At 45.0% G+C, this 23348-nt stretch overlaps 1 protein-coding gene across 7 annotated transcripts in view; it reads left to right on the plus strand.

The window, feature by feature from the left end:
* RBMS2 (RNA binding motif single stranded interacting protein 2) overlaps nucleotides 1–23348 on the plus strand; it is a 57860-nt gene that overhangs the window by 21161 nt on the left and 13351 nt on the right. For all 7 annotated transcript variants that reach the window (XM_043447228.1, XM_043447229.1, XM_043447230.1 and 4 more), the window contains 4 exons: nucleotides 11539–11705; nucleotides 16471–16529; nucleotides 17326–17417; nucleotides 18778–18935. In XM_043447228.1, the coding sequence (XP_043303163.1) occupies nucleotides 11539–11705; nucleotides 16471–16529; nucleotides 17326–17417; nucleotides 18778–18935 (476 nt within the window). The remainder of the gene's footprint in view (nucleotides 1–11538; nucleotides 11706–16470; nucleotides 16530–17325; nucleotides 17418–18777; nucleotides 18936–23348) is intronic.

A 23348-nucleotide genomic window follows, 5' to 3' on the forward strand; every position in this document is an offset into this window, starting at 1 on the left:
TATTTCTTTTTCCTTTCTGGTGTACTTCCCTCTGTGTAATAGGGCCCAGGTTCATCCACCTCACCAGAACTGACTCACGTGCATTCCTTTTTATGACCGAGTAATATTCCATTGCATGTATCCACAGCAGCTTCCTTACCCATTCATCTGTGGATGGACATCCAGGCTGCTTCCATGTCCTGGCTACTGTAAATAGTGCAGTGAGCACTGGGGTACTTGTGTCTTTTTCAGTGTCGGCTTCCTCGGGGTATGTGCCTGGTGGTGGGACCGTGGGTAGTGAAGGGTGAAGAAGAGGAATGCTGATACTGTGTTAACAACCGGCTAGTTGTCAATTAAGGACACCGCTGAAAGCCACTGTCAGGAGTAAGCCTAAGCAAAGATAGAGAGGAAGGGAAAAAATGGAAGAAGAATGCAGAGGAGTAAGAGAGAGGATGGAGGGAAGAAGGGGGGGCAGTAGAGGGTTGCCTCTAAACTATAAGGCTGTTATTCTCATTCTAAATTTTCTTTCAGTTTCCCCTCTAAAGGATACCAAAAGTAAGCAGGAGCCTGAGATTCTGCTCTGTAAGTGCTATCAAAACTGTTTTGTAGTAAGGAGAGAGGAAAACACCTGTTTTGTTTTAGTAAATCAGCCTAAAAGAATAGGGATTTTCCCTTTTTCTATATTGTCTATGGATTAAGCATACTGTGGCTATTCTGTAAATAATGTCTTTATGTGGGTGTGGGTACTAGATCTTGCAAAAATTCTTACAGAACCTCGACATTACTATCCAGGGACTAGATAGAACTTACAGAACTTTCTCTCCCTCTTTTGGAGACCTCATCCCTTTGTTTATAGTTGGCTTTTGGTTTTCAATTGTTACTTTGGCAACCAATCCCTTATCTCCAACTTCTGCCCCATTCCCAATTGTGGTTTAAACCATGAGTTGGATAAACTAGGTTAACACTTTCCTAAGGACTAATTCTATTCAGATCACTGTCTTTTTTGAGATTCAAGGTATGTTAGGAACTCTGAGAGCATGGGTCCAGGAGTCAGGCTGTATGGACTCAAGTGTTTTAACATTCTATCCTAGTTAAAGAAAAAAAAGTATGTCAGACTTTAAGAGACTTTTGTTTGTTTTTAAATAGATAATAGATGTATGGACTTAGTATTAAATATAAAAGGTTCAAACGCGTATAAAGGAAACAAAGAAAAAGTCTGTCTTCAATCCATCCTCCATATACCTAGTGTGTCTTTCTAGTGGCCATCATTATTAACTGCTTCTTGTGTCTCTTTCTAGAGATATATCTATGTATATTATATCAAACTTTGAAAAATTATTTCCAAAGTCCTTTGTGATTTGTAAAACTAAGCCTAGATAAAGATCAAACTTGATATAGTTAATGTGAGGCTAGGTGGTTGCCTATATACATTTTATTTTGATCTGAAGATAGGCTAGGCACGTATGCCTTTCATATTCTTGGGCTAGGCTACTTCCTTCAAATGTGTAGTGTTGCCAGTATTTATTGTTTGGTGAAACAAAAATATTTCTCTAATGACCACAGGAACAGAATATTTTGACGACTTTGAGATTTTCGGCCTTGGTGAACCCAGACCTCTAATCTACCGATCGAAGTATTCTTTCTGTGGGTAGTGTGAGGGTGAAGAAGAGGGTGCTGGCGTTTCCTAACTAAGGGTCTGTCATCTCTGCACGTCTGACCAAAATGAAATTGTGTCAAATATGAAAACAGGGTAAAAGACAAGGTAGGACAAAACAAGCTCTAGGCAGACGTTATCTTTTCCTTCATCTCTTCTCTGTCTCAGGTGGCCGTTTTGTGGAGGGAGGCTCACACCCCTCTCTGCAGGCTCTGTCACCCTTTTCCGCCCGGCAGTGCCTTCTCCGGCCCTGTCCGCCCCCCGCCCTGACCACGGCTGACCCGGCAGCGAGGCTGGGTGGTGGGGGGGTTGGTCATGCAGAGTCACGCTCGTGGGGACTCAGCCGTGTCCCACCCACGTTCTGCCCAAGCAGTTGGTTGTCGTGTTCACACTTAGGCTGCTTAACCTTCAAAGCCCGTTTTCCTGTCCTGAAAATTAAACTTTGTCTGTGCTTCCTGGTACATATGAGATGCTGTCACACCGACGTGCACCCACACGCGGACGGCAGAGTCGGTCATTCCCCGGGACGCAGGCCTGGGCCTCTGCTGCCTGAAAGGGCCGTGCCCCCCGCAGAGCTGCCCGCAGATTCCAGCCGAGGGCTCTTGCTCTGCTCAGTCTGCGTAAGCACCAGTCTTACGTAGGTTTTACTCTTAAGTTATTTGGTTCCTGGTTCAAATGCCTTTGTTTCCTAAGTGTTCTGCTTTGGACTCGACATCACCTATTCCCAGGGAACTTAGAACTGCCCTCTTCCCAGAAGGGAGACGAAAAGAGGTAGGGTCATGTAAAGAATCGTTTTACTCAGCTCTCTGCACCAGTGTGGATACTGTCCATCTTAGGGTTTCCCTTACTTGGTTCTGCTTAATAAAAAGTGGAGTGACATACCAGTGGGAATGTTGAAATAAAATTAAGACTCAGTTTCTAAGTTTTAGAAGGAAACTAATAACATATTCCCTGCTCTACATCACAGAGTCGTTGGGAAGATCAAATGAAACCATAAATGTTATAGGTCTTAAGATACTGTTTAATTGTTAGACAAAAAGATACGGTCCAGAACTCTGCATCACACTGTGCCTAGGGGATGCAGTCTCGAGGAAAGCAGAGTTTCTCAGGAGTTTCTGGTACGTATCCCGTGCACCTGAGTCTTTAAGGTAGAATGGTTTGGTCGTCATTCAGGGCCCCAAAAGGAAACAGAGGCATACCCAAGCAGAGTAGTTTGAGAAAGATGTAGTGAAGGGACTATTTACAGAGAGACTTGGGGAAACCAGTGGGAGCGAGCAGAGCACGCTGTGGCCAGCAGTTACAGAGCCTGCGTTGCTCTAGGTCTAAAGGGGGAAGAGCTGAGGGGGATTGCCAGAATCTAAGAGGCGCTGTTCGGAGAGAACCTTGGGCCCTGTAGCAGTGTGCAGCAGATCATGGCGTTCTGGCAGGGGAAGGAGCCAGGAAAAGAAACACTCTGATCTCGTTCCCCTCCTGCCCTCTGATATCCTGCTGGTGTGTGTCTGGTTCACCAAACCCAACTGGACCCCAGAGGCCAAGGGAGCCTGTTCACACACTCTTTATAGTCAGCTTCCAAGCCACAAAGCAAGGTGGACAAGAGTGGCGAGCAGATCTGGAAGGGCGAATGGGTGGATCCCTGGGCAACAAGTTTGATTGTTTTATTAACTGAGGATTCTTTAGTTATTTTGACTTAGGGTTTAAAAATGTCGATTTTATATCTAAGACCTCGTTTAAGTATCACCTGGTGTGAATGTGAGTAACTCCCCCTGGCATTAAAGGAATGTGGAAAACAGATCACTGGAGCCGTGAAAGAGAAGTGGGGAGGAGATGAGCTGGAGGTGGTGTCAGGGTTACTTGAGCTGAGAGGAAGTGGTGGACGTGCTGAGTCAGGCTTTGAGACCAGGTATGTTGGGCGCATCGGGGCTGTGGGTTCTCTGGCTTAGGCTCCGCATGTTGCAGAGCATCCTTTCTGTTGTTACTGTTTTTTGATAATTTTATTTATTAATTTCTGGCTGTGCTGGTTCTTCGTTGCTGCAAGGGCTTCCCCTCGATGCGGCGAGCAGGGGCTCTGCTGTTTTGCACGGGCTTCTCATCGTTTGGCCTCTCGTAGCGGAGCGCAGGCACGGTCTCTAGGGCCAGTGGGCTTCATCGTTGCAGCTCGTGGCCTCAGTGGTCGTGGCTCCCGGGCTCTGGAGCACAGGCTCCGTGGTTGTGGTGCACAGCCTGAGCTGCTTCTCGGCCTCTGGGGTCCTCCTGGATGAGGGGTCGAGCCTGTGTGTCCTGCGTCGTCAAGTGCTTCTTCACGGCTGAGCCTCCAGGGAAGCCCCTTGTTTTGTTTTTAACGTTGTGGTTTCCTTTTTTTCCAGAAGGAAGGATTATTGAAAATACTCCTTTTTTGTTCTGATACGGTATAGAGTCTAATTCATATTTCTACTTGAATTTCAATAAAGTATGTTAATTTTAAGACTTCTCTACCTGTAAGTGAGGTAGGGTGATGCCAGCTTAGGCTGAATCCTGTGCTAGGTCACGCTAGCCCGTAGGACGTTTGCAGTGGTTGGAATGTCCTCTCCTCTCCACCCATCTCTATGAAATTTTTTTTAAATTTTTTTTAATTTAATTTTATTTTTTTTGAAAATTTTTTTTTTAAATTATTCACTTCTTTATTTGACTGTGCTGGAACTTCGTTGCTGTGCCTGGGCTTTCTCTGGTTGTGGTGAGCAGGGGCCACTCTCCAGTTGCCGGGCGCGGGCTTCTCATTGCAGTGGCTTCTCGTGTGGAGCTCGGGCTTCCAGCAGTGGTGGCTCCCAGACTCTAGAGGGCAGGCTCAAGTTCACGGGCTTAGCTGCTTCGAGGCACGTGGGATCTCACCAGACAGGGGATCGAACTCATGTCCCCTGCATTGAGAGGCAGATTCTTAACCACTGGACCACTGGGGAAGTCCCTCTATGAAATTTTTATAACAGCTTTATTGAGACATAATTCCCACGGTGTACAATTCACCCATTTAAATGGTACAATTCAGTGTTTTTTGTATATTTGCAGAATCATGCATCCATTACCATACTTTTAGGGCATTTTTGGTACCAACCCCACAAGGAAACCTCACTCACACCGCCATCACTTCCCAGTTCTTTCATGATCCCCCTCTCCTAGCCACAGGTAGTCACTCATCTACTTTCTGTTTCCAAAGACTTGCCTGTTCTACACACTTCATATAAACGGAATCATATAATTGGTGGTACTTTGTGATTGCCTTCTTTCACTTAGCATGTTTTCAAGGTTCACATCATAGCATGTATCTGTATTTCTTTCCTTCTTAATGACTGATAGGCTCATATGTGGATGTACCACATTTTATTCATCCATTTATCAGTTGGTAGACATTTGTGTCCACTTCGGGCTATGGTGATGCTGCTACTAAATTCTTGCACGGGTTTTGTGTGGACACATGTTTTCGGTTTTCTTGGGTACATACGTAGGAATGGAATTGATGAGTCATGTGATAACTCTGTGTTTAATTATTTTAGAAACTGCCAAACTGTCTTCCAGAGCAGCTGCATCATTTTACATCCCCACCAGTAGTGTACAAGGGTTCCAGTTTCTTCACAGCCTCACCAACACTTGTTATTTTTTACTGTAGCCATCAAAGTTACTTTGGATTGAAGCCATAATCTTTTTATTATAGCTATTCTAGTGGATATGAAATTGTATCTCATTATGATTTTGATTTGATTTTCCCTATGACTCCCTTTTAAAAGTTTACCAACCTACTGGTTTTTCAAAGTAAAACCCAAAACATTTTCTTTGAGAAACTTTTCCCTCAGGAATTGTTTCTTCTTTCCTGTTCTCATACCATTTTGCTTGGATCCCCATAAAAAGCTCACACATTTTGTTCTGCTAGTTATCTAGGTTGTATGCTCTGGTTTGTGAATTACTTAATGGCTGCTTGTGAAAGTGAAGTCACTCACTCGCGTCCTACTCTTTGTGACCCTATGGACTGTAGCCTTCTAGGTGCCTCTGTCCATGGGATTTTCCAGGTAAGAATACTGGAGTAGGTTGCCATTTTCTTCTCCAGGGGATCTTCCTGACCCAGGGATCAAACTCAGGTCTCCTGCATTGTAGGCAGACCCTTTACCCTCTGAGCCACCAAGGAATCCCAGTGGCTTCTTGTGGGTATGTGTTTAAATTTATTATGAAATATTTCACTTATACACTTATTCACCTATGATTCCCCACTGCATCAAGCAGAGCTTACACATAGTCATTCATATATTTATTGAATGATTCAAATAATGCAGAGGGCCTCATGAGTGAATATTAGGAGGATTGATACTTTGCAGGGAAAATGAACTTTATTAGGAAACATGAGAGAACTCAGGAAATAATGTACTTTTAGATAAAAATGATCAGATGTGTTATATGTCCCAGAGACCACTGGCTCCAGAAGCTTGTCTTGTGGATCATCAATATCCATATTGTAATAGGAATTTCAATGTCAGGCCACTGGATTATGTATCTGTGAGACTTTCTTAGGGGTTTATTAAGATGATACACAGTTAGCAAACCCCCTAAATTTGTTTTACGCCTTTTAGTAAATATCCATGCTTATATTCTGTGCCAGGAACTTAGCTGAGCACTAGACATGGGGCAGAGCTTTCTCCGGCTCTGGTGATAACTTATAAAGTTAAGGGCTCAGGATGGGGGTGACTTTGACAGCAAATGAATGGATACAGGGCTTGTGAATTTTCTTAAACCAGGCAAAGTGAACAGTTGATCTGAGAACCTTATTTTCAGAATAAAGACAGTGTTTTACTTGCATTATATTTTACTTAGCAAGTAACTCATCTGAATGGGTCATTCTTTTAAAGTTCTGATGAAAACTTAGTGATTGGGAAGTAGGCTGTGAATCTCTGCTGCCATTGTGATCTCTTGCAAGAGAGCAGAAGGAAGAACACACTCTTGTCTCCTCGTTTCCTGTAACTCAGCAAGTCAGGAAACATAAAGTTCCTGCTACAGGAAGAGGGGAGTTTGCTTTTTCTTTTTCTGGATGAAGATGAAGGAGTTATATATTTTTTTATCCCCATGCTATAAGCCCTTCCCCAGATTATCATGCCCCAGAGATTCTTACAGGATATTTTTACAACATAGTTCTCTAATCATCCTTTAAATACCACCCCACCAATCTTTAATCCCACCAATCTTTAAGAAATTCAAGTCTCTTCAATATTTTATCTTAAAGGTCTCAGCCTTAGACAGTAAATGAAGAACAAAACAGAAGGAGCTGTTTTATAATCGAGACATAAGTAACTGTCGAGGTGTCAGAGAGAGGTAGTTCTCGAGATGGTTAGGACCCACTCGCTGTCTGCCTCCTAACCTCGTATCTCTTCATGCGCTTTCCATAAAAACGTCTCTCCAAACTTTTCCTGGATCCTTAAGAACTGCTGGGGGAAGCATCAAGTCTCTGAAGACAGATGATACCTCAATTTGGGTGAGTTATCTATATTCTGAAAGGAAGGATTTTATCCTTTAATTATAGAACAACTTCATTTTTTTAAACGATTCCAACTTTTAAAAGAATAGCTGTAACCGACAGTTTGTGCTTGCCGCACGCCAAGGCCCGGGTTGAGGACTTTGTATCCATTCGCTCGTTTGTCTTGCCTTCTCTGCCTTCTCTTACGTGTGGCTGGTCACTCTGCAAGGGGAGTGGTCTGTCTGGGAAACAGCGCAGTCCTCCCCATGCTGGTGCTCCCGCACACCTTTTCCTGAGAGATGCTGGTCTCCAGCCAGCCTTCAGTTTGCTCTTCTCGGGCGTTTGCATTCAGTCAGTTCCCCTTTGCAGCCCAGCCAGTGTTCTCTGTTTTGCCTTGGTAACCTGTTGCCCATAGGCATCTGAGTTTCACTGGAAGATCCAAAGCCATAATGTCCTTGCCCTGAGATTGCCTCCCGTCTTTAGGGATCACAACTGAATTTATTCCATTTCCCAGGAATTAGTGCAATATTAGAGCTGTCTAAAAGCGTTAATACCTACTCTGTAAGCCTACATTTCTAAGGCGCTATGTTCAGTTTTAGCTAAGAAATCAAATTTTAAGGCTCTCCAACACTTAACTACTACGCTTTTCAGGCCTTCCCTGTGTAGTATTTCTAAGGTATTTAAATGTTTATTAAATGAATAAAATTAGCCAGTATTTATTCTAAAAGCATTCACATATATGTATCAAGCATATCACTTCAAATTCTGCAAGTTAAAATTTTTTTTCCAAGTAATTCCAGTAGAGAGCTTCCCTTTTTATTCCTATTATATAGCAATCTAAATCAACAAGAAAGGAAATTCCTAAAAAATTTATGAACACTAATTTAATGAAACAGTAACTTTTAAAAACCAGACACAGACAATGTGACATACACTCTTGGCAAAAAACTGAGAAACAGAATATTAACCCAGAATATTAAACAAAAACAACTTTTAGTCTCCCATTCCCTGTTCCTGTATCAACTAAAGATTCTTAAAATAATTTAAAGCACTTGGATATCCTTGGAAAGTAATATTAAAATGTACAATAATATTTCTGCATTACATTTTCATAGATAGGATTAGAAGGAATAGTAAATTGCATATTCTTTCATTCAGAATATGGAAATCTGAAATATTAAAACAAGTTTTACAAAATTATAATTGGTTTATGCTGGGTTTTACCTAGTTTTACAACAATTAGTTATGTTTATTACATACTACATACATTTGAGGGCGTAAGAAATATATTTTTCTTGATTGTACAAAATGATTCATTGAAAAATGCTTAAATACAGCTCTCTAGGAACATTCCCATGTTCTTATCAGTAACCATAAAATGAAGAGAAGGCATTTTTCAAAATTTTGAATGTCAGTGTGGAGGAAAGTGGGATGGAAGGTGACTGAGATCCAGAGTTTAGGTGACTGGCAAGGTCATCCGATTAGGAGGCTGCAGAGTTACGGGTGGACCCAGGATTTTCTTACCTAAAAGTGCTTCAGATTAGTGTACTCCAGGAGAAAGGGCTCGGGGATCTCATCACGACTGTGGAAACTTTCAGAACTCGATGAGGTGTGTGTTCGGCCGGCTGGTGCCGGGCTTTAACGCCGCCTGTTGCCGTAAGCGCCGCGTTCCACCACAGCCCCAGCTTCAGCACACGTGCTGTTAGCAGCTCATTCTTTTCCACAGAGATTCACAAACAGGGAACAGAGTTCTCACGCCTCTTCTCCAGAGTTACAGTGACGCTGCATGCTCCTTCCTCTTACTCTCCCGCCAGCGATGGCTTGAGGGGCGATAAGAATGTCGCCAGGCAGATCCAGTATAGAGCCCTGCTTGCCATTTTCTGTTTCCCTTAATTTCACGTTTAACAGTGTATTAACCGTTTGGGGAAGAAGTTCTTTACCAGCTCCCTTGAAAAAGCACACGAGGTCCCTAATCCTCCCTGGACCTCCACCGCGCACTCTGCCTGGACATTGCCCTCGGCCTGGCGAACCTGCAGCCGGGCGTCAGGCGCTCCTGCGGGGCCGGGCCCGCGCTGTCCTGCCGCCGTGGGTGTCCCGCAGGGTCCAGCCCCCCGCACAGGCCCAGCCCTGCAACTTTGAATTTAACTTCTGTTTTTCTCCTGCCCTCCCTTCATGTCTAATACCTCCTAATTAGTCTCACTACCTCTGGCCTCCTACCCCTCTGAACCAGCTGGGATAATGCGGCCAGTGTTAGCTTTCTTACATATATGATATCATGTCATTTCTCAGCTTATAATAAACCTAGTAGTGTTTCCCAGTCACTTCCAGACTTAAATCTCCTTCATGACATGGCTCATGCCTACCTGCTTCTATGGAATAACTTTACATATTTCTTTGCTACATCATTTATTTCTAAAGGCAAATTTAATACAATCCCAGGTGTCTTAAGATCCTAGGCCAAATGTGAGGGTCCTTGCTTTAAAGAGTTCAAATCTTGCCCTTCATTTTCTAGCTTAGGCCCTGACAGAGGACCAGTGGCCTCAGAGGACTATTTGAGACAAGGAAGACAATTCTGCCCTCCCCTTCCCACCCCCAGTGAAAATACCTCAGTCCTCTGGGCTCTCATATGTATTACCCTTTTCTCTTTTACATATATAGGTAAACATGGATCATTAGTTTACTTGGTATTCTCTCTCCAAATAGTTTCTTTTGGGAAGCCAGATAAGCTTTACTTAGAGGCTTGCTCAACTTTATTTCGTAAATTCTCTTGAAAAGAGAGTATTTTTCTGTTTTTTCTCTTTGGAGCCAAACCTGCATAGCAGTTTCAGAAGCTATTTGGGAACAGCAAGAGAGAAAAAAAATGTTTCTTTCTGAACTACGTTTTTTTTCTAGGAATTTTTCTGGCCTTTTTTTAAAATTAATGACTAAGTCATGTTCTTAGATTATGGCTAAGACCTTACTGGAAAAACCAAGATTACAAGCCTGGTAGGAAACCAGTAACTTGTTTTCGATTCTTTCTTTCCTCAGTGGCCCTGTGTTCTTCTCTGGACAGTCCTGGCATCGCTGATACTTCCTCTTGGGAATATTCTCTCACGCTGGGAAAGGGGGTGGGTGAACTCTGATTGAGATGATGACCCGTGGGCTTGTGCGTGGACACGATGCTGCTAGAGTTGCTCCTGCTGTCGCCGTCTGCCGGCTCCATCGTCATCCCCAGGCCTGGCCTCTCACACTGGTGACTGCCGGGGCGTGAGGGTGCTGCACACCGTCAGCTTTCAGGATCTTAGTTCCCCAACCGAGACTGGACCCAGCCCCAGCAGTGAAAGCGCTGAGCCCTAATCACTAGACCTCCAGGGAGTTCCCTAGAGTCTTATATTTAGAAGAAGCAGCTTGGCTTTCTCAGCTAAGAGGAAAGGCATGCCTTAGCGAGTGACCTCTAGCAGTGATCGTCTTATTCTGAATTCAGAAGCACTCATGATTAGAATATAGGTCATAATCTTCTTGCCTCTAAATCAGACGGTGCACTTACCATAGTAGTGACAATGGGGGAGGTCTTGACCGCTAGTATTTGATTATTATTACTTAGATTTGTTTATTTATTTATCTGTAAGTATTATTACTTATCTACTAATTCACTGGCGATTTCAACATCGTTCTTAAGTACTGCCGTTTCTAGCACTGGATGTATGACTTTGAGGCTTGTTTGCCCTGTGTTTGTCTTCTTGTCTGAAAGTTGCTAAAAAATACGCGTGCCTCGCCCTGCACTCATGGACTGTCCCTGCCACCGCGGGGGAATGATAATTCATATTCTGCCAGCATGTGGATCGTTTTCAGATTATGGAAAATCCTGGTATTAGTGCTGGCAAAGCGGTGGGGACGGGGATAGGAAATAGAGGGGCATGTCAGGAGCTGCAGTAGGTCGTGAGTCTGGGCCATTCCAGAATGCGACATTGAGTTTCTTCTTCGCTGTGTGTGGAGCTGAGGATGAACAGTGTGTTTGCAAGTGGATACAGGTGTGTCTTTGCACATTTTTTAATGACGGAAATAGGGAAATACTAGTTCCTGTCTGTCATTTTTGAATAGAACTTAGATTTTTATTAATCTTGTCTCGTTACACAGTTTACTTAAGAGGCATACGTCAATTGTATTTCCAGCATCTATATAATAAGAACACTTCTCTATCACAAGGTATCTTTTTTCTAAACCTTTAGCAAACATATTTTGACCTCTCATTTTCCGTGAAAAGGCAATTAAATATTTTCTTATTCAGAGTAGAATTCCTTTAGTTTATTTTTTTTTTTCCATTTTTTAAAAACCCTTCTATGACGTCACTGCTGTCCGGGTTTGGAATCATTCTTTCCGCGGGGCCGAGATCTTCTTCACTCCTGAGCATCTGAGCGTGTGATTTTTCTGACCTCTCGCTCTTCGTGTCTCCCTGCAGCCATATGTGTCCCTGTCTCAGCAAATGGCACCTCCGAGTCCAAGCCGCAGCACCCCGAGCAGCAGCAGTGGGGGCGCGGCCAGTGACCAGCTGAGCAAGACCAACCTCTACATCCGGGGGCTGCAGCCGAGCACCACAGACCAGGACCTGGTGAAGCTCTGTCAGGCGTAAGCCGGGCGCGTGCGGGTGGGTCTCCAGGGACAGTGCAGAGTCGCTGACGCTGGCTTCTCACCCGATGCGCTTGTCCTGAGACGCAGTGGTGTTGTGCTTCTGCCCCTATGGGGACAGGGTTACTCAGCAACCCCTCCTAAAGAAATCCTACGTGCTGCCAATGCGTAAAGCTTTCCTGTGTTTCTCTGAGCAAAGCCAGATCAGGCCGACCTGGAAAGCCTCGTTAGTACTGAGTTTGTTTCCAGCGTGTATCCAGAACCGATGGTCTTAGTGGAAAGATTTCTATCCTTACACCTTGAATAGAAATGCTCGGGGACGTCCCTGGTAGTCAGGTGGTTAGAACTCGGTGCTCCCAAGGCCGAGGGCACAGGTTCAATCCCTGGTCAGGGAACTAAGATCCCACATGCCAAAAAAATAAAAATTATTAAAAAAGCATAATTAAAAAAAAAAAGAAATGCTCACTATCTCTAAAGATATCGATCAGAAGATAGAGTTGGCGGTGAAGATAAAAGAAAGTGGGACTAAACTGATTTATGCTCTTAGGAGAGTTTCTGCTGCTAGAGATATTTCCAGGGACCCAGAGGGGCCCTCAAACTAGTGGATAAAGAAGAATATGAAGAGAGAGTTGTCACCTGGCATTTACCCCCTAAGGACCTTTGGGGTTCTTTTGCATAGACTTGAGTCATGAAGTAGAGATAACTACCATGGAATTAGTCCAGTTAGGAAAGCCAGAAAAATTGCAAGAATGCAGAGATACCAGCTCAGTTCTATGTAGCAGAAAAATACGTGTTTCAGATCACTTATGTGGGGGAGTCCTCAGAGGCTGGTAGGATGGGGGCACTAACAGGAAGGAGAAACCGAGCTTGTTTATCTGGCTGTGCCAGGCCTTAGTTGCGGCCAGTGGACCTTCATGCAGCACAGGGCTCTTTGGTTGCAGCACGGGTTCGCTATTGGGCCTGTGGGCTCGGTGGCTGCATCACCCAGCCTTAGCTGCTGCGAGGCGTGTGGGACCTTAGTTCCCCTACTAGGGATCAAAGTCACGTCCCCTGCATTGGAAAGTGGATTCTTAACCTCTGGGCCAGCAGGGAGGTCCCTAAATTTACCGTGGTTTAAAACTGTTGGCGTATAACAAGCATACAGAAAGTGTACAAATCCCAAGTGCTTGTGGAACAGGGAATTTTCGTAAGGTGAACACATCCTTGTAGGAGTCCCTTGTGACGGAGACCAGTGGAACATTATCAGCTCTTTAGAAGCTCGCCTCCTTGTGACAGTCTCTCTCCTACCCTCAGAGGTACCTACTGCTGACCTCTGAACGGCCACTGTGGCTTGTTTGAGCGTCACATAAATATAACGATGCAGCACAGACCAGTTCATGTCTGGTTTCTTTTTCTCGGTGTTGTTTGGCAAATGCATCCACACTGTTGCCTGTAGCAAAACTTTGTTCATTCTTCTTGCTTTCTAGAATTCCATCGTAGGAATATAGCACAGTTTATTTAGTTGTTCTACTGTTGCTGGATATGGGGTTGGTTTCCAGTATGTGACTGTTATAGATAGGAATAATGCTGCTGTGAATCTGTGCAAGACTTTTGTTGCGTGTGTATATACATTTATACTGGTTATAGACCTAGGAGTGAAATTGCTAAATCATAGGATGTACGTTTGTTCAGCTTTTGTAGATACTAGTAAACAATTTTCTGAAGCGGTCAAACTGACACAAACTCCCGTAACAGTATATGTGTGTGCCAGCTGTCCCAAATCCTGGAGAGGCTGAACATCCTTCCCCCAGAAGGCATGAGGCCTCGGAGGTACTCCGTAAATCCCTTAGTCTTCTGAAGTCGTGGTTTTGGAATTCTGTTTGCACCAGGCTGCACAGAATCAGTCTCTAAAGGCTGGATATGTGTACAACACTGGATCCTTTACCTCAGCTGACCTTGTTGGAAAAGTATTTAAATGAACTTAGGGGACTTAGTCTAGGGCTAGTAATTTTTGGGGGGAATAGGAATTGGCCAGAATGTCTTCAGGAGACATAAGAGACATGGGTTTGATCCCTGGGTTGGGAAGATCCCCTGGAGGAGGGCATGGCAACCCACTCCAGTCTTCTTGCCTGGAGAATCCCCACGGACAGAGGAGCCTGGCGGACTGCAGTCCATGGGGTCACAGACTCGGACACGACTAAAGTGACTTAGCACGTGAAGGAAAAGAGTACTGTGTCGATCTGGTTCCTTGATTTCTCTACCCTTTGTTTCTTGAACTAAATATACTGTGCCACAAAGATCAATTCTGTGACTCCACAAGACAGAGGAAAAGCTCGGTTCTGCTTCACGATACTCTTAGGCTTTCCTTTTGTCCTTACTGATCTTTGCCTTACCTTCTGTTGTGTCTGAAGGATGAGAATAATCAGGGTCTGCATAGAGGATGGGAGTAAGGAGCCCAGGAGGGGACCGTAAGTAGGAGTGCAGCAGAGAAAAACAGGTGCTAGATGAGTGATGATGGAAGGGCAGCTGAGAGGAGCAGGTGGGTGGAACCCTCACAGGCCTGTGAGCTGGGAGGTAAGCTCTCCAAGAATGGCGTTTCCCGTGCATAGAAGGACTTCCTGCCTTTGTCCCAGCTCACTCTCTAGGTCTTAGGGGAAGTAGCGGTGCTGGATCCTTAGCCCTGGTGGGCAGGAAAGAGAGGCGTGGAGTCTGGAACCGGAACCCCTGGCTCTCTCTTGGAGGGGCTCCTTCCGTGGAGGAAGCAGCGCGCTCCAGCTGTTGCCAGCTGCAGTGGAAACTCTGAGCTCAGACTGCTCAGACCACAGCGAGCCCCACCCTCGGGCCTGGGTGGGGAGAGCAGCGCGTGTGTTCTCCTTCACCCCTTCCCTTGCCTAAATTTGGGGAAGAATCCAAGTATGCAGCCCAGAAGGCTTAGGATCACATCTATTCTGGCCTCCAGGGCCCTGCTTGGCTTATTCTGTCTAATCCGAGGGTCACAGAGCCCCACCAGAGCAGTCAGGGGCTGCCAAGGAGCAAAGCAAATACATCAATCATCATGTGTTCTTTAGGGATGGAATGGGAGGAAAAGTAGGGGGAAAAAAGGCTTGTTTCAGGTAATTCAGTCCCTGCCAACTGTTTCCAGTTACATTTTATCCTCCTGACTTTGTTAGTGACTCTGTTCTGTCTCTGTAATACGGTTCACCCTCCTGAAGTGGAATGTAGAGACTTCTTCCGAGTAGAACACTTCTCATGTATCCCAGAACAGTGATACTCCACTGTTCACAAGTTTGGGGCACTCCACAGGACCCTGCATAGCTAAAGTATAATTTTATTTTATTTATTTTTTTTAAAGTATAATGTTAAAAGGTTGAAGAATATAACTCTCCTACAAATACAGGTGAGCCTATGCCAAATGTTTACTTTACTCATTAATGAGGGAACTAGCAGAATGGTAAAATGGGTTCAAAGAGCATTTGAGAGACTGAGTATCGATAGTACTGAAGAAAGAAAGTTGGAATAAGATTGCTAGGTTACAGAGAAAAATGCTTCATACCCTCTAGAACAGTAAAACAGTGACCTTTGGGATTATCTTTTCTAGGGGACAAAAATTACTTGTATCTCTACTAGATAAAAATCTACAAATTAATATGTATCTTCATAAAATCTGAACCTCACCAGTAATAAATAGCAAACCAAAGAAACATCCTTCTAGATAATAGAATATACCTTGAATGGGCCTTGTAGAGAGTGTTCCAGGATTGGAACACATTGGAAGAAGGTGAAATCCTCATTTTGCCTTATCATCAAGTTTTGGGTAATTTTCTTAACACAACGATTGCATTTAGTCTAATGCCCAGTCCCCTCCCTAACACACTGAAATCTTGACAGATAGAAATCAGGGAATTCCTCGGTGGTCCAGTGATTAGGACTCGGGATCCTCACTGCCAGGGCGCTGGATTCAGTCCCTGGTTGGGGAACTAAAATTCCGTAAGCCCCGTGGCTCAGCCGAAAGGAGAGAGAGACGTCTTAGACACTAAAGCCCAGAAGAGAGCCATCTGGTTAAATGTTGAGGTCCTTTGGATAGAATACTATAATAATAGCAATTAGCAACGTTCAGGTGCTTTTTGGTAGACGGTAGTGCTTTGTATTCATGATCTCATTTCATATTCCCATCAATCTCTCCATTTTACGGATGGTGAGTCTGAGGCACAGAAGGATTAAATGACTTGTCCAAGATCACACATAACTAAGAGGCAGAATCAGGATTTGAATAAATGCAGTTTGGCTTAAGTTGGCCTTCAATCAGGGGGCCAGTGGAAGAGAGGAGTGGGATGTTAGAAAAGAGAAATAGATTTTCATGGGAGAAATGGTGTTTGTCCAAAGGAAGATAAGTAATTTCAGGGATTACTTTTAGTCTTCAAGGAATTCTTGCCAGAGCTCTGCCCTTGCACGCTGCTGAATGGACGTCACCAAGCTTCTTTTCCCCCAGAAGGACAGGGGTCTCTTTCTAACTAGTGTCTGAGTCTTATTTGGGGGAGAAGAGAGAAATGTGTTGACAGTGTAGGGACTACAGTTACCTTATTTCTTGTAGATGCCTTTGGGGAACAGGTTTATATGAGAAGTGTGACATTTTAAATCCATTTGTTCTTACTGCTAAGGACTGAGGAAGGACAGTTTTTCCTCGTGGGAGCGAAGGCAGGGCGTGGATTCCCTCAGACGCCGCAGTCTCTGTCCTCGTCCAGACCCCTGCCCCCAGATGATCACTTTGCACTTTCTTCTCCCTTAGATACGGCAAGATTGTCTCCACTAAGGCCATCCTGGACAAGACCACAAACAAGTGCAAAGGTGAGTACAGCTCCCGCCGCTGGCGGAGGACCGCCCCGCCTCGCCTCCGCCCCTCACTGCTTCAGGCCCCTGGTTCCAGGACCGGCGTGGCGTCTCTCGGGTGCAGGCTTGGAAGTCAGGTAGGTATTTAGATTCTTTGGTGACCGGAGAGCTTCAGCTAAAAATGCTCTTTGGGGCACCCAAGGCTAGAAGCCTGCAGAGTGCCTTTGAGTCCTGCTCCCCTGGACCGGATGGTAGGTATGGGTACGTGAGACCATTTCTACTAGCAGAGCACTGTACATGTATTTTATTGGTGTAGATGGGGCAACTTAGTTTTGTTGGGGGTTTGAGCAATTCTAGGTGGAGAGGGAAAGAGGGAAGGGGCTGGATGCTGGGGTGAGAAGGGGCCTCTTCCAGCAGGTGGCTGGCTATCTGCAGTGGAGAGGCTGTATTTCCTACATGCCTAGCGTTTCTGGGAGGTGGCTAGAAAAGAGGAGGGAGTTCTTTTGGAAATAGAGGGGGCCGTGAGTTACTAGAGGAGCCTAGCTCTTGAAACCTTGGATTTTCTTAGGGGAGAGGGAGGAAGGCAAGGATTCCCCAAAGACCTTGTGGCCCTTGGCATTCTTAGCTGCAAAGTAGACCAACTCTTACAGGGTTTGGGGAGCCCAGGGATGACCACCTGCCACCTCTTAATCTCTCTTCCTCCCTGCCACTTCTGTCATGTGGGTCGTGACTCTTCCTCTGTTCCCTGAAAAGCCGGGGCCTCCTCCCTCCCTCACACCTCCTCCCTCCCAGTGATGCCGTTTCCCTCCTCCAGGCTACGGCTTTGTGGACTTTGACAGCCCTTCAGCCGCACAGAGAGCGGTAACAGCGCTGAAGGCCAGCGGTGTGCAAGCGCAGATGGCAAAGGTGAGGGTCCTGCCCCCGTCTGCTCCTCTGAGAGGTGGTAGTTAGCCTCCAAGGTGTCCAGAGGGTTTAAGAGCCGTGTGGTTGAAGGGCAAGGGCTTTCTGCCGTGCGTTTTGACTATATCCAGTCTCAACCGGGGCCCCACCGAGTGCCTCTGCTGCTGGCGGAAGGCGGTATTCAGAACCCACGGCAGGTGGCTCTGTCCGCTCTCTTCCTCTCATCAAGTATTATAAGCAGGCAAGAGGGTCCAGAGGCGTCTTCCCTTCCTCCAGCTGTTTCCCTCTCTCTACCCTGGTCCCACTTCCCTACCAAACAGCTTGTGGTATTTTTGCAACATTCTCTGAAGAAGCCAGTTGTGCAACTGCAAAGTTCAGAACAATGCTTCCCACCCCCCAGCGCTGTTCCCTGAGGAAGGGGCGGGCGGTGTGTAGGGCGTGGAGGGGCAGATGCTGCAGAGAGAAAGGAAACTGTCCCTTCCTTTCTCCCATCTGTCTGCAAGTTTTTTATTTTCATTTGGGCCACTAGAAGGCCAGAGACTTTTCCTTTCCAAAGTCATTGTGAATCCCTGAGAGGGGCTGATGCAGCAGGCCTGCCGGCCGTCCTTTTCTGTAACGGTTGAAGGAAAAGGAGCCCTGAAAGGGGAGGCAGGCGAGGGAGTCAGGTTGCAGGTGGCCCATGGTCAGGGCCGGGCGACGGCTTAAACTTCGCAGCCCAGCGCTGGGAAGTTGCCGTTTTCCAGTCTGCCCCCTGGAGGTGCTCTCGCAGCTCTTCTTTCTGGAGAAAACCCCTCTGACGGGGGAGCGGCTTCAGCCTCCGGTGAGACTGGAGCTTCCGGGGCTCCGTGCTGACCCGTGAGCTGTGAGCTGACCCTCGCTGCAGCCCCCAGCACCGTCCTTTTCTCCCCTCTCCTCTTCCAGCGCTCCCTCCATCAGGGAGTGTACAGACATTCCTCCTACGGGAGTCTGCTGTGGCCGGAAGAGGGGGAGGGAGATTACTCACAACAATCCAGCCCTGGAAGCGAAGGCAGTCCCGGAGAATCCAGCCCCTGGGGCAGGCTGCTGGGTGGAGAGGGGAGTGCTGCTGGCCTGGCTCTTAAAGCGACAGCCGGAGCCCCGTCCGTGACTTGTCTCACGGGCTCCTGCAGCGCTGGAAACGGTTGGCCTCTGGGGTTTCGGCCTGGACTCAGCACGTAGCCCGTGCCCCGTGGCAGTGGGACGAGGTGTTCCGGATGGCTGCTGAGATTCTCTGGTCAGTCATCCCTTCCTCCTCTCTCTTTTCTGAAATGTCACTTTGTGAATAATGGCTGAGGGTGGGAGAGGGTTAAGAGATACGAAATCCATTTTTTCACTTCTATTTCCATAGCAACAGGAGCAGGACCCCACAAACTTATACATCTCCAACCTCCCGCTGTCCGTGGATGAGCAGGAGCTGGAGGGGATGCTGCAGCCCTTCGGCCAGGTCGTCTCCACTCGGATCCTGCGCGACACCAGCGGGGCCAGCAGAGGGGTCGGCTTTGCTAGGTGAGAGAGGCCGAGAATGGCAAATGATGACGTTAATAAAGGATGTCACATAGAAGGTCGTCAAAAAGTCTGTGTCCTGCTCCCCCCGGGACCAAAACACTGGCCAGAAGTTCTTGACAGTAAATCAAAAGTTCTTTTAATTATAGGTCACAGGACTCAAAAAAACTATTTGCTCTCAAATCTCTATGCTTTCGCCACTATTTCCTGTTACTCTAGCCTTTGTTCCTTTGATCTAGAGCTAAGCAGAACAGAAGATTATGATTCTGTATCCTGTTTTAGTTTCCTGAGTATTTCTCATCCTATTATCTCATTTGGGCTTGCCTGGTGACTCAGACGGTAAAGAATCTGCCTGCGATGCAGGAGACCCAGGTTCGATCCCTGGGTTGAGAAGATACCCTGGAGAAGGGAATGGCAACCCATTCCAGTATTCTTGCTTGGAGAATTCCATGGACAGAAGAGCCTGTCAGGCTACAGTTTATGGAGTTGCAGAGAGTCAGACACAACTGAGCAACCCTCTGTCTGTCTATCTCATTTACTCTATGAAATAAATATTTTTTATTTAAAAAAATAAACTTTATTGATAGTAAATGCAGTGAAATTCAATTTAACTATACAGTTTGAGTTTTTACTTATGTACGTAGTTTTTTTAATTTTTAAAAAATTGGAGTATAGTTCCTTATAATACTGTTGAAATAAATACTAATTCTCTATTTTATGGAAAAGAAAACCAAAGTTCTCAATATGAAGTGATTTGCTCAAGGTCTCAGGAGTGGGTGGTAGAGTGGAGCCCTTACCCTCGTGACTTCAAAATAGGTAGGATTAAATGGAAGATCTGGTCTACCTTTTCAGCTCTGTTGAGAGCCTTAAATTCTCCATCCAGCTCTACCACTAACTGCCCCTGTGGTATCAGACCTTTATGAGCCTTGGTTACCCTGTGAAGTAGAGGTTTAGATGAGTGATTTTCTTTTTTTAGAAAAGTTAATTTGTTTATTTTAATTGGAGGATAGTTACAGTACAGTGATGGTTTCTGCCTTGCATCGGCACGAATCAGCTCTGGGCACACACGCGTCCCCGACCCTGGACCCCGCTCCCTCCCCGGTCCCACCTGCCCCCAGGCTGTCCCGGAGGCCGGCGGTGGGTGCCCTGCGGCGTGCGTCTGACCAGCCCTGGCCGCCGAGTGTTCGCAGGCAACGTGTGTATTTCAGTGCTGGTCTCTGAAACCAGCCACCCTCCCGCCGGGTCCAGCGTCTCGTCCGCGGCCCTGCAGGCGGGCTCACCGGCGCCGGCTCTCTAAGCTGTCTGCTGGAGCCGCCGGTTCTCCAGGCGCCTTCTGTGGGGGGCTCCGGCTTTCCCTAGCCCACTCAGGAAACGGTTTTTATTCAAGATTTTGCTTGAAAGGAGATTCTGATGCCCTTCTGAAAAGCCCTGGACTACGTGGTCTGAAAGTCCTTTCTTCTTTTATGATATCTCGTCTGCTCCGAGGACACTGCTTTCCTCGGCAGCCTTCAGACCTCGGGAACGTGGAGTAGACCTTCCCCAGCCTACTCAAGCCCGATGGCGCCACCTGCTGGTGACCCCGTGTGTAACTAAAGGGGTTTCTGAGGCTTGCGATCCAACTTTTTTGCTCCCACACTCGCTTAAAGCAGAAGCTCCATTTCGTCGCCATGATTTTTTTTGCCCTCAGTTCAGTTCAGTCGCTCAGTCGTGTCCGACTCTTTGCGACCCCGTGAACCGCAGCACGCCAGGCCTCCCTGTCCATCACCAACCCCCGGAGTCCACCCAAACCCATGTCCATCAAGTCGATGATTCCATCCAACCATCTCTTTCTCTGTCGTCCCCTTCTCCAAAAGAAATACTTAACAGTTTAATTTATCAAGTAATTAAATGGTCTAAACATTCAAGAAATGTTTACTGTTTTAACAGCTTTGTAGTTATTTGAAAAATACATTGAAAGAGAAAATATTTTTATCTCATTCTTTAAATAACTATACTTTGAGTGGATGTGGGCCTGTTGGACCCTGCACAGTTCTCAAACCGTGGAATCATACTGAACAAGGACACCCTCATTTCCTGTTACACATTGGTTTTCTTTTTTTTTTTTTTTTTGCACATTGGTTTTCTTATGGTACTTGCTTTTGTCATAGCAACTACTGAAAAACCAGATTGTGGAAATATTGAACTGTTTAGAGTCAGTAGTCTTTACGATAAATAGCCAATAAGTGTTGCTGTATTTTCTTCAGAAAGCTGAAGTATCCCTTGCTATGCCTCTCTGAGCTCATCACGATGACCCAGGGTGCCTCAAAGCCCAGTTTAGGAACTATGGCTTTGAAGTCTTGAAAAGCCATGAAATCTCTTGTATATTTCTACATTAATAACTTCAAATTTTCTTCATACATTTAGATTCTACAAAGTATAATTTCCAGCAAATTATAAATCTTATGTTAATAATATTTACATAGTGTTAATAATTTAGACTATGTTAGTCTAAGTAAAACTGTCATACTATTTTGAAATATATCCAAATGAAATCTAAATGTAGCAATTTAATACACAAAATCATTTCAAAAATACATGGGGCATTTCTTTGTTTTAAGTCACAACTCTTAAATAATTGTTACAGTATTCCTTTCTCTCTTCTTGATCTTGTATTGCCATCTTATTTCCCTACAGAATTGTATTTTAGTTTAAAATATTTTTATAGCCGAAAGTCTTTGTATGGATCATTCTGCTATACTTCTCTGCAACAGAAATATAAATTTATTTTTTTCTTGTGGGTCTGAATCTTTATGCATTAATCCATAAGGAAATTATCTTTATAAATAGTGCACAGTTGCCCCAAACAACATAAATATATTAAAATGTTGATACAAAGTTGTTTTACATGAAACAAATTTTATTGGAAATGCTTTTTTTAGCTTTTTATAATTAAATCATGTAGCCCTCAGTGACGATTGTTTATTGCTGTAACAAGACAGAATTTAATGTCCATTCTATTTGTATTTTGTTTTCATGGTAAGGAACCTTGTTCACATAAATAAATGGGAATGGAAAGAGTTTTGTTAAAATAGGAATTGTTTGAGTTCCTTCTGGAATTATATGCCAAGAGCCAGGGTGATCTGTCATCAAAATTGACTTTTTTTAATGTGTCAGTGGACAACTTGTTGAGTCCTTTAGCTTTGTGGGAAGGAAGAATTGGAAACAGGTAACTTAAAAAACACTTTGTAACTCAGTCCTCAGTGCTTCCTGTTGAGCTCTGGGATGAGTTGGAAGTAAGCAGAGCAGAGTAGTTGTGAAAGGGGCCCTCAGCCTCGATCATTAGTGAGATGAACTCCCTCAGACACATCTGTTCTAGGACAGAGTTCATGAGGAAGTTGAATTCCTGAAAGTGATTCTTTTAAAACCCTACATGCCTGTCACCCTTTTGAAAGACTCAAGAGTAGGAGTAACCCAACTAAACACTGTTTGCTCTAGAATGCTCCGCATGCTTTTCACTAGGAGGTTCCATTTAAGGTCTTTTTCTAAGTAACGGCCAACATGGAGCTTGTTCAAATCTTTGGTGGTTATTGGCATAGAAAATATGCTGACTGACTTTAAATGTGGGAAAGGGGGAAAACACTGTCCATGTCTTACGTAGATCTTCATATGATTTTTAGAACGCATTTATACACATTATCTCATAAGGGGGAAAATACTGTCCGTGTCTTACGTAGATCTTCATATGATTTATCGAACACATTTATACACATTATCTCATTTGAGCCCTGTGTAGTAAGGTAGACGGAGATTTCAAGCAGAAATGAGGAATGAGTCTGGAGGACTTCCGTGCATGTTCTAACTCACAGAGCCTGTGAGTGGTGACCAGGCACCACTAATTCCTTACTCGTTTTCTCTTTCCCCAACAAGACACTGTAGCTGCGTAGCTTCTAACATTGTTCTATCACCATAAACCCTGTCTTAATACTCTTTGTTCCTACAAAGTCATGAAATCTTTTTTTCCCTGTTTAAAAAATAATTGAAGGATAGTTGGATTACAGTGTGGTGGTAGTTTCAGGCGTGCAGAAAAGTGGCTTATATATTTTTCATATGTATGTGTGCACATGCACACGTCTGTCTTTTTCGTACTCCTTTCCATTTGGCTTATTACAGGATACTGGACATTGTTGCCTGTGTTCCACAGTAGGACACTGTTCATCTGTTTTACATTTAGTAATTTGTGTCTGCTCACCTCACACCCCTAATAAGCCTCCCTCCCCCGACTCATGAAATCTTAAGGAGGTTATCGGTAGCTAATTAGACCTTTATAATTATAACCAGAGCAAAAAAATAGATATTGGCCAACTCTTAGCTTGTACGGCTTTATCAGAGTGAAGGAGCAGGGAAGTTCCCTGCTGGTGCAGCGGTTCAGACTCAGCC

The sequence above is a fragment of the Cervus canadensis genome, chromosome 25 (genome assembly GCF_019320065.1).
Source record: "Cervus canadensis isolate Bull #8, Minnesota chromosome 25, ASM1932006v1, whole genome shotgun sequence".
NCBI classification, from domain to species: Eukaryota; Metazoa; Chordata; class Mammalia; order Artiodactyla; family Cervidae; genus Cervus; species Cervus canadensis.